Source organism: Rosa rugosa, chromosome 5 (genome assembly GCF_958449725.1).
Source record: "Rosa rugosa chromosome 5, drRosRugo1.1, whole genome shotgun sequence".
NCBI classification, from domain to species: domain Eukaryota; kingdom Viridiplantae; phylum Streptophyta; class Magnoliopsida; order Rosales; family Rosaceae; genus Rosa; species Rosa rugosa.
The window spans coordinates 49285291-49297009 of NC_084824.1; the positions used below are offsets into that span (position 1 = coordinate 49285291).

Consider the following 11719-nt stretch of genomic DNA (forward strand, 5'->3'; position numbering starts at 1 on the left):
AAAAATGTATGACATATATGTTGAACGCATATTGGTGAGGGAAAACAAAATAAATCCTCTTATGATTTATGACCTAAATCTAAGTCAATCCATTATATTTGCAAAAAAAAAAACTAAAAATATTTAAATAATTAATCATGTGGTACAAAAAATACAAAAAAAAATAAATAAATATTAAAAAACGAATGAAATTTTTTTTTTAGAATAAAAAAAAATTATTTCTTCTTTTTTTTTTTTTTGCACAGCTAAAATAGAAAAAAAAAATTAAAAAAACATAATAGTTCATGGTATTTTCTTATTGATTAGACATTAATTTTTGAAACTCAAGTTTGATTAAGAAATGTATATTTAGTTAAGATTTATAGAGTGATTAAATCATTGAAATGACTAAATTTTTTATTTTAAAGATAATAATTTGTTTGCAAATTATATGAGTGAGGTTATTTGAGGAAGTTTAGTGAGGTTTAGTGAGTAAATTTAGTATTTGAAAATTTGATAAGATGTGTAAAAAGCATAGAGGTCAAGTGAGTAAATATGGAGGTTCCAATTTAGATATGAAAAAACAAAAAGGAAAGAGATAGGAATTGGTACCCGAGTGAAGAAAATGAAGAGGCAAAGGATCTTGACGTAAAGAAAAGCAAGCCTAATAGGGGTGAGAAACCTGTGCCTGAACCACCTCTGCAGAACCCTCTCTCTCTTCTCCAATGGCAGACATGAGAACTTGTGAACGAAGGGCCACGTGTCACCCAAGCAAAGAGAACCACAGAGCAGTAGAGTGCCCAACCTACTGCTTAGGATCCATAAAACCACTCTAACGAGAACCACGCTTTCCCTAATTAAACCCCTCTTCACCACTAGCTCTGCAACCTGTTCTTGAAATAATCCAAAAACTAAATACATGAATAAAAACTAAAAAGTCGACTCTCTAGTAATTATATCCGAAAACTCTTGTTTCTTTTTTATTTTTGTGCCAACATCATTACTGTAACTCGGTAATATACTAATATTTAAACGGTCAGCATCGACCACAATAAATCAGTTTTAAAACGTTTGCAACTTTTCAACTCATACATTTTGTAGGCTTAGTTTTGTATTGGTATGAAAACTTGAATAAATTAAGAGCACATAAATAAAAATAATATAGGCTTCTTATTTTGAGGGAAAATGTTGCCTTGCATGAAAATAAATTTAAGAGGCTACTATGTTGACTAAAAATGTTTCTCTAATATATAATTTTGTACTTTGTAGTATTCATGCGTATATGGAGTTTACACACCGTCGAATCATCATACACACACGCACGTATAAATAGAAGTTTCAAATTGCCACTCTTATTTCAAATGAAAAATAAATAAATAAATGCACTATGTCTCTCTGTTTTTTTGCATTTGATATTAATGCATGTCACTCTTTTAGAACCTAACTTTACTCGCACTCAAAATCCGAGTTCAAATCCTAAAATACGAGAGAGGACAGAAGGTTCTCTTACCTCATCTGGGATTCCAGTTTGAGCCCCAGAAGCCTGGTAGAAGGACTGCACAGCCTTATTTCCAGATAGCTCCTCCTTCTTCCCTTCAAAACTAGGATCCGCCAACGGTAAAGGAGGAAATACAGTCTCGCAGACGCTTGCCAAAGTTTCCATCTCAGCTGATGATAACCCATGTTTGTATGACCTTCCATCTTCACCTGCTGATCCTCTGCTAGCTCCACCCAACAGTGGATGACACTCCTTTCTCATCTCTCTCTACTCTGTCTCTCTCTCTCTCTCTCTCTCTATCTCTCTGAAATTGAGGCAAGCCAGATAGCCACTTTGACTTGTGATATGCTTTTCGATCATAGACTTATATATAGAATTCTAGAGAGAGAGCCAGATAGATTCGATAGAAACTAAAAAACAGTTATATAGGCACATGCATACATTCGTGCCACATCTGAAACCCATACTCAGATTGCGCCCACCTAACATGGAGAGGACGCGGGGTTGCTTCGATCTCGGCCTGGGGGCAGCGTCTGGGCGGGCTGACGCCACGGAGCTGCCGGACGAGGTGAGGCGACCTCGGGGGAGCCGGGTCCGTGGACGGAGGACACCGGAGGAGGGAGAAAAAGGCGGATCGGGTCGGACGAAACCCGCCAGGTCTGGGGGCGCGAGAGAGAGAGAGAGAGAACCGGAGGGGGGAAATGAAAAAAAAGAAAAATTTTCGTTCTTTGAAACAAAACAGAATTTTTTTTTCTATTTATAGAAAATTTTCATATTTTAAAAATTCATAATAAATTTATACGAACTCCGAATATTGCATTCCATATATGCACGAGATCGTATCGACGAGCTCTACAACTTTCATGAATAAAGTTTTCCCAAATTCCGAACATATAAAAAGTCAATTTTCACGACCACCTAAATAACGTTTGTTTCGAAAATAAAAATCGATTAGAAACCGAATTTCTCGTACAACAACTAAATGACGTTGTATTGTACTTATTCCTAGTTTTTCATTTATGTAAGAAAAATCAATGAACAATGAAAAATGAAAAATGAACATTCTTGACTGGTCGGAAACCCATGTCCAGTGGCAGTGAACAGTTACTTGACTGGTCGACGCCTTGACTTTTTGACCTTGACATTTATTGACTACGAGTGAACTTGCTCTTAATCAAAAAAGAAGGGAGAAGTCGGAAAACCTAGGATAATCAACAACGACTTGTCATATTTATGGATAGACACTTCCTACCAACTTTGTGCTATTCATATTTATGGATCACGAATAGACTTGCTAATAAAACCTGCGGACCTGAGTCTGATCGATCGATGATTGAGCAATATTTCATTGCATCAACAGTGACGAAGCTAATTAAGGGAATATGTTTGATTTCAAAAATTTATAAAGAATTTATCTAATAAATAAATTATAGATTTAATAAATAAAAAATGTTTAGGTCAGGTTTAAACCGGTATGCCCAAATTCTCTCTCATTTCACTAAAAATTTTATAGTACACTCTTGAAAATAGACAATGTCTATTTACCAAAGATCAAATTACGTGAAGGAGAGACTATTATTAAATTCTCTATTATCTCAACTATAATGAAAGTTGGTAAATATTAGTGTCTCAATGAGTTACGGAAAAAAATATTTAAAAACACACATGGCCCCCTTATAACTTCAAGAAATGGGCTCTTCCAGCATGACCCCTTGAACAAGATCCTTCCTTGCAACTTTTTCTTGTTATTGATAAATTTGACATGCTATTGCTTATAAAAAAAATTAAAATTAAAAATTAAAAAAACTGAAGCCGTGGACAGGGATCAAACCGAAGATACAAAACCGTGGACAGGGATCAAATATCATTGGGCCGCTCCCAAACGTGGGCCTTGTAAATATGTCACATTTTCTAAATGACGGAAAAGACAGGATGATTTGTTCTTCAGTTATTGTAGAGTGGTTGGGTAAGTGTTAGTTATCGAGCCGGAAAGTTTAGGATTTTTCACAAATCAAACATTAGATTTTTTTTTTTTTTTAGAATACATTTAAGATTCAACCTAATATTTCATATGAATGTCAAACTTGATGTGCGTATTATCTATCATATTGAATGACACATCTTTAGAAATCAAATTCGGTACAGTATTGAAATTTGATTATTCTTTTCTTTTCTTTTTTGTGATTCAAAGCAAACGGAAAACTCTAATTAAACTTCTCAAATTTAATGAGAATTAATTTACGTCAAATCATCTGTTCCAGACTATATATATGAACCTCCGTAATTTGGAAAGCTTAGCTGAGTTGTGAACATCCTCGACTTAAAAGTGCATTTCAAGGGATTATCACCCAACTACCAACTAGATTATTGATTAATCATAACTGTACTAACCCGAGCTGTTTCATTGGGCCAATTCGACCCAAAAGCGTTGAATGTCAATGGGGTATGTGTTCAACTCTCATTCAGATTTCAAGCTACGTTACATCAGAAATCATATAGGATGAGTTCCTCCATCTTTTACAGTATACAAGTTCTTCTCCAACTCTTCTAACAGTTCGAGTTATGACCGACGCGGAGATGTGGTGGCTGGCTTGGAAATGAACCCTTTTCAGCCAGATCAACAACTTCAATGTACTCTTCTACAGTTCTACTGGGGTAGTTGCATGTTGAAGCATTTCAATGCTCTTGAAAATCTCAACCCTTTTCAGCAGGGATTTCCTCCTCACGACGCAACTCCCTTCAACTATCATGAGCTTCTTTTGTTAATTCCTTACAACTGTTTTAGGCTCAAGGGCCAGAGAATTTAATTTCCCTTGAGCTCAAGCAAGCTACCCCTCGCAAAGAGTATTCTTCTCATATCACCTAATCATATAGGTAACCAAGTATCTTCTCGAACTCACGTGTAGGTGATGGAATGATAACTTCATCAGAACACCAAGATATAGTTTGAGTAACAAAACTGGCAAAATGATTGAAAACTGGCAAAATGTACATTACACAGCATGCAATATATTATACATAACACAACACATTACAGAAGCATCTTAGCGCAACTACAAAATACATAACACAGAACAGTCTTCTGGTGATACTCCTTTTTTTTTTCTTTCTAAAAAGAAATATGCTAGGAAAGTGTGCAAACCTACGATAAGTGCCTCCATAATGCTGGGCGATCTCTTGATATGATAAGAGCACGAGAGTCCATGTAATCAAAAGAAGGTGCATACAAGTCATCTGGGCCAATGACTTCACAATCTTTTTGATTGCTTCCACTATCATTGGTGAAAGACGGCACACCGTCATCCTTTAAGGCATCAAACACAAACAGCCCCAATCCACAAACACCCATGACTAGGTTTGAGTTCCCCCAAACTTGCGTAATAGCTGTGTGATGGCTGTGAGCATTTGATTCTGGCAAGGCGTAAGTGCTTATTAGCCTTTGTTTTCGAATTGAAAACTGTTGCACTTGTGAAGAGGACTGTTTTTTCCATCCAGACCTTCCATTGGGGCAGCCAAGGAAGATGGAATCTCCACGAGAGAAAACTGACTGTGCTGTTACACCAAGCTTTGGTATTTTCAGACCTATACCAGACGGATTGCGAAAGTCTAGAATGTTTATTGAATCCTGGGTACAGAACACTCCATCATTTCCTTCTGCTTCTGCTGAACTTACCCTGCAATCATGAGTAAATGTTAATAAAGCTTCTTTGCAAGTGTCTCATATACGAGAATAAACAGATGACAGCTTCAGTTAGTGCATTCTCATCCTAGTACTACCTTTATATAATTATTTGAATAAGCTAGGGAACAAAACACTAATGAGATTACAATATCAATCACATTGAAAAATAGTAAAACAGTCACTTGTTCAAGCTCATGGATGCTAGAAGATCCATGTTGAGAGCAAATTCACCAAGCAATGCTAGAAAACTTGAATGAGCTGCATCCAGCAAATGCATAAATATAAAAGGTAAAAGGCTTAACATCTACCTTTGGCGAACTCCGCCACCAAGTTCAGAGTCAGTGTTATTCACATGAAGAGCAGAGATTTTCCGACCAGCAGAAGAAACAGATAATAAAGGTTGAGGGTTGAGAGAGTTCACATCCCAGATGGAAATTGTTTCAATGTCAGCTACAACAACTTTTCCTCTGTTTCTCCACTGCAAGGGGCTTGAGTTATCCATTGTTAACACAGGCTTCGGTACATCCCATTTCATAACTTGCTCACCGTCACGAATGTCATAGATTCTCACAACTCTCTGACAGGTGGCAGATGAGACAATAAGAGGTCCGCAAGGTCTATACCACCATTGTTGAGTTTCTGGATCCAAAAGATTAGACAAAGTGTTTCTTCTGTATGAGATGTTGTCGGGCAAGGGGCCAAGTACTGTCCTTGACAGGGCTAAACCATCGTCAATATGGAAAGCACACACATCTTTGGCATAAAAATCCCATGAGCAAAAACCTGAATCCATCGTGTTTCCAGCAGATGCAGCCACGACATACCTTCCTGAGCAACCATCTGCACTAGGAGCTCGGATGATCCAGCAATCTCTCCACATATTAGGTGAAACTCCTGCAGGAGGCTTGTACAAAGCCTTTTCCTGAAGAGACAATGAACCATCAGACAACAACATAAAAAAGATTCAGATGCATTGCTTATAACTTTATGTCCCTCAATTGCCAATCTGCTCATACATCATTTTTTATCCTGCATTGTTCTGTACCAAGAATTCTAATATAACTGATAATGAATCAAGAGATATTTGCAATTGTAACATGAACTCAATTGTTCAAACCAAAATCAAAGTACCTAACAGACTGCTAGAGGAAAAAATGCAAATAGCGGTTTATAGTATGCAGAATATCTGAATGTTTTAATTTCTTAATCAGTATTGGGCAAAGAGCAACTGAAGGGGAGCATTTGATTATGATTATAATACATAAGTAAACAATGAAGCTAAAAGAACTAAAATGAGAAGTTAAATACCTCGGAGTTTACAATATCATAGAAGGTGCACGAACCATCATCATGAGCAAGAAGAACTGACTCTCCCTCAGACATAAACCACCCACCAGTTGAGGTCTTTTGGCCTATTCCATTGAGCTGGTAAATGCTAGTATCCTCAGTTTCCTCATCAATGATCACTTGTCTATTCTCCTGATCACCATACTCATCAAGTGTTTCATCAGTTGTGAGAATGAGCTCATCATCCTGCTTACCAGTGACCATTTTTGAAGATTTTTCAACTCCTGCAGTGGTGGCACCATCCACAGCTTGAACCTCACAATTTTCCAAATCCTCGTGTCCATCCCTTGTTGTAACTTGAGTTTGCTCATTATCCAAGGAAGCCAAAAACTCTATAGCAATTGGGTTCTCATCCATAAGGCACACTGTCTTTTCATCCACTTTTGATTCACAACTGGTTTCAACTACTTGACATTGAGAACTTTCTGATGATGCTTTCAAGGCTGTGCGGTTTCTAATCAACTTATGATGAGGAAAGAGTCTAGCTTCCAAGTCCTCACGATTCAAACCCTTTACCGAACTCTTCACATTACACACCTGCTCAATGTGACCGTTCTCAACCACTTTGGCGTCCTGGTGATCCTGCTCATTACCTTTCAACACCTTACCACCAGAGCCATTGGAAACATGTACCATGGCCTTCTCAATCCCTGTAATCTTCTCCTGAATATCAGAAAGTATCACCTTCGATGCATCTGGGTTATTCATATCCAATATCTCCTTAGTCTTCTTTATATCAGACGCAATCCTCTTCACCTTCCCTTCCAAGAAAGCAAGCTTCTCATGAAGCTTACTAGGATGTTTTATACCAACTCGACCGCCATTACTTCCCTCTTCCTTCAACCCCTTCTCTTTCAAACCCTCCAAAACCTTCCCATTGCTCACACATTTCTCACTCGACTCCTTCAATCCCAAACCAGCCCGATTCCCAATATCACTACTTCTACTCTTTCCACTATTGCATCTCTCCAAAACCCTACCATCAACCCCATCTGGGTTTTTCAAATTAGCTACTCCATCACAACTGCCCAAAACCCTAGACCTAATCCCACTCAAATTCTTCTCAATCTCCACCGATTTCACTTCCAGTTCTCCACAAGTTCCATTCTTTTTCACCCCAATTTTACCATCATCTTTCAAATCCCTGAAAACCCTAACCCCCAATTGACCAACTTTGACTTCCAAATCCCTAACCCCTGATCCTCTTCCCCTACTCAAACTCCTCCCTGCACTCCCGGACCGTTCCCTCTCGCCCAAACCCGAACCCGGACTCGGACCCCTCTCGACCCGATCCGCCGAAACCCTCCGATTCTTCGGCCCAACATTTCCCGACGCGGCAACCCTAAAAAACCCAGAAGGGCTAGAGCTCCTACCTTTCGCCACAGAAGGCATGGACCACCGCGCACGCGCATCGCCGGTGGTATTCGCCGCCGCCTTGTCGACACGTGGAACGGGCCGCATGGTGGGCTTCTGGGCCGAAGTCCGGAAAGTGGGCCCGGGCGGGTTTTCTTTGCCGACGCTGGAGGATCTCCTTTCGGGTTTGGTGGGTGCGGCGACTCCGCCGCGGTCTTTGAGGCGGCGAGCGGATAAGGCGGACATGAGTGGATTAATTTAAGATTAATGGAAGAGGAGAGAAGTTGTGAAGAAGAGAGAGAGAGAGGAAATGAGGTGGGGACGTTTTTGAGATTTGAGATTTGAGATTTGGTTTTGGTTTGAGTTTGAGTTTGGGCGGGAAAGGAATTTGGTTTGAGTTTTGAAAACTTTACGTTTTCTTAAAGGTGGTGCGGTCACAGGATTGTCCCCACCTGGGGTGGACTGGTGGACTGGTGGGAGGAAACAAATTTTAGTAATAAATTAATAATCATTTTAAAGTTTTTTTTTTTTTTTTTTTTTTTACAAGAATGACTTTACGTTCGTGCGTCTGCGGTGCAGTAGATTAGTCTGGTTTTCGCCGCAATGACAGTGCAGGTGCTGAGATACCACTATATGGGTGTATGAGTTACTAACCTAACTTCCCGATCAAAAAAAAAAATGACTTTACGTTCTTAGATTTAGATTAGACAGAAATATATGTTAATGGCCTAATCTATACTATGAGTCTATTATTAAGAGAATAGATGTTGTTAGTCAAAATTGTTTTTTTTTTTTTACCTTTATAAAATATTAAAACATTATGAATTACATTCATCATTGGGAATAAAAACATAAAATCAAAATAAAACAATTAAACAACACATAATAAAAGAATATAACTATTTCAAACTCCCTACTCTCACAATTACAACTATGGCCCAATTTGGCCCCGAGGTTTAGACAGCTTAACCTGCTTATTTATTAATTTAAGTCAGATTGGGTGTTTGGTAAAACAATAGGTTGTTGATTATAATTCAATCTCACACTTCCCAATGTATAATTCACAAGCTATATTGCTGCTTCTAGATTAAGAGATTTCAGAAGTTAAGATCACTTATTGGCTTTACCTATATTGCCCTCATCTAATTCCATCAACTTCACAATTCAAGTTCAACTGGGTTTCTTCTTTGGGAAAAATGATGATGGTTACATTGGTTTTCCAGACGATTAGGGACAACCACACTTTAACAAGAACAAAGCTTTCTTTAAGTCTAATTAAGGGAGTAGTCCTGAAGAACACAAAATCTTCTCCTCGTATGAAGCAAGAACACCACATAAATTAAGCTACTACACTCATATATCTAATAGGTGAGTTTATCTTATTTGGTTATCAGCTCTCTATTTGGTCTTTTGTATTAGTGAACATGAACATATTTGGTCATTGTATGTTTTTCGCTCTTTTAATCAGTGAGGTATTCTTTGGATCAAATAGGTTCATTCATATGGAAGTGTTACAAGTTGTATGAATTGTACAAATCAGGAGCCACTAATGACCTACTTATAACGTCAGACCAACATGCCCGAACATAACTGCCTAATGAAGCGACTAAATCTTCGGTACACCATGAGACTGAAACAATGGTCACACAGACCAAGGAGACTCCTACTTCGACAAAGTGCCAACAACGTCAAGATGATGAAACAAACCGTCAAGATCGCACCACAATTATTTTCTTTTATTCAAAATGAATTTCTTAAGTCCCAAACGTCTGAAATTCGTAATAAATAGCTTTGACATCTGAAAGATTCCACGGAAATTACCACGGATTGGTCATGACGCATACTTCTCAAGTCAATAAATTGAAGATTCACTTCAATAGAATTTTCTGAAAAAATCTCAAATATCATTACTACTTATTGAGAAATAAAATTAATCTCAATTAATCTCGTCTTAATTCCTTAATTTATTCACGTCCTTTTTGGTCATTGACTAAACTCATAGCAGTTTTATACCAAAGTTCACCAAACACTTAAACACTACTTTTGTACTCACAACACTATTAAAAGCATAATTTACCAAACACTTGGCTACTTAATTTTACAGTTAATTATTCTCACTGCATAACTAAACCTGCTTTTAAATTAATCATCTCGGGGCCAAAGATGAGCATTGCGCTCTCTTTCAACCCTAGCTGTCTTGGGCTAGGTTTTCGTCGTCGTCATTCTGCGGCAGCTCCCTCTAAGGGTCGACGACTGTCGACGAATTCAAGCCTAGGTTTCAGCATCACCTCTCTGGGGTGAGTGTTGTGCAATGGGAATCAAGACGAAAGCTTTCATCGACTGAATATAGCAAGTCAGGATGACCGATCTCTTTTGGTTGTCGGCGGTGATCTGGTTCCGACTAGATTTGATCGGGTTGTGCAAGCCGAAGATGATCGAACAAGGCTCTGGGTGATAGTCCTCGGTGAAGCTTCAACGATCGCTATGTCCGAGTAGCTCCTCACGTCATTGACTCCCTATGGGCATGATGGTTGTGGCGGCGCTGGACGACATAGTGCAAGGGTGGTGATGTGGAGCGGCGGCACCAGTGATCAGAATGAGCTCCTTGGGCCACTGGTTGGGCCTGGAGCTTGGAAAATTGATTCTGGGCCAATTCCGCTTGGGTCCAAAATACCCATTTTTTAGTTAGTTTTTTTGTTTAACTAGCCTATTACTATGCTTTGCTTCGTCATAGTTGGATATGCTTGCTTTGAATAAGTGAGCATGACTTGTTGAATAAATGGTCCTATCCTATGCATCACCGTGGTGTGTTCATCACAACTTTTTGTTTATCTGTATATGGTAGCGGAAAAATATGTAATGCTCATTCTGGCCTTACCTCTATTATTAATTAGGACTAAATATTGTTTAGTCCTTGAGCTTTTGACCATAAAACACTTCAGTCCCTGACCTTCTAATTTCACACGTTTAGTCCCTGTACTTCAAAATTTCAGACCAATAGGTCCTTGCCGTCTAAAAGTCACGGTGAAATGTCTATTATGCCCTTAGTTTTTTTTTTTGAATTAATTAATTATTTTATTTTTTTTGGAAAAGGAATTTTTTTTTTCTTCCCTTTCTTTCTTTCTGTTTGAAAAAAAAAGAATAAAATAAAGAAAAAAGAATAAATAAAAAAGAGAGAAAGGAATAAATTTATTTAAAAAAAAATGAACTGAGGGCATAATAGACATTTCGCCGCAACTTTTAGACGGCAATGACCTATTGGTCTGAAATTTTGAAGTACGGGGACTAAACGTGTGAAATTAGAAGGTCAGGGACTAAAGTGTTTCATGGTCAAAAGCTTAAAGACTAAACAGTATTTAATCCTATTAATTAATGCAAAGTCCTTGAGATGCTTTAGTTCAAAAATCATCTCGGGGCCTACCCACTACTCACACACACATTGGGTGTGTAGACATTTTTCTAGTTTCAAAAGTGATATGTATTAGTTACTTTTAAAAGTATGGTACCTTTCTGTCCAATTAATTTCAAGAAAATGAAGGTTTTTTTAGCTAAAAATCTTCTCAATTTTTTGATCATGCACATTCATGTGGTCTAGTTTAACAAAGCTGGTTCATGCTTGTTCCCAAACCCTTCTCTATGATTGATGGAGAATGTTCATTACTTATTGAAATCAATTATGAATCTCCAGGATCTCATGCTTGCGCTTTGGCCTTCATATTCTAAGGAATCAAACTTCTTCTTTTACTCCCCCGTCATCATCAAAATGTTCACACTTATCGAATGAAAGCTTCAAAGGCTCAAACACCTTAAACATCACCGTTTTCCCAAAAACTGACATATTTCAGGTGTCGTTGAACACA

The 11719-nt window shown here is 38.1% G+C and overlaps 2 protein-coding genes across 2 annotated transcripts in view; both read right to left on the bottom strand.

Annotated features, from left to right (window-relative positions):
- LOC133708124 (long-chain-alcohol oxidase FAO1-like) overlaps positions 1–2193 on the bottom strand; it is a 46465-nt gene extending 44272 nt beyond the window's left edge. Inside the window, exon 1 of the mRNA XM_062133580.1 lies at positions 1490–2193. Within this exon, the coding sequence (XP_061989564.1) occupies positions 1490–1738 (249 nt within the window). The 5' untranslated portion in view covers positions 1739–2193. The remainder of the gene's footprint in view (positions 1–1489) is intronic.
- A 2271-nt stretch (positions 2194–4464) lies between these two features.
- On the bottom strand, positions 4465–8198 carry LOC133712189 (KIN14B-interacting protein At4g14310). The gene is made up of 3 exons (XM_062138290.1): positions 6468–8198; positions 5468–6081; positions 4465–5151 (listed from the first exon to the last, which is right to left on the bottom strand). Exons 1-3 carry the CDS (start codon positions 8103–8105, stop codon positions 4620–4622), a joined length of 2784 nt encoding a protein of 927 aa, XP_061994274.1. The 5' UTR covers positions 8106–8198; the 3' UTR covers positions 4465–4619.
- Between the last annotated feature and the right edge of the window lie 3521 nt (positions 8199–11719).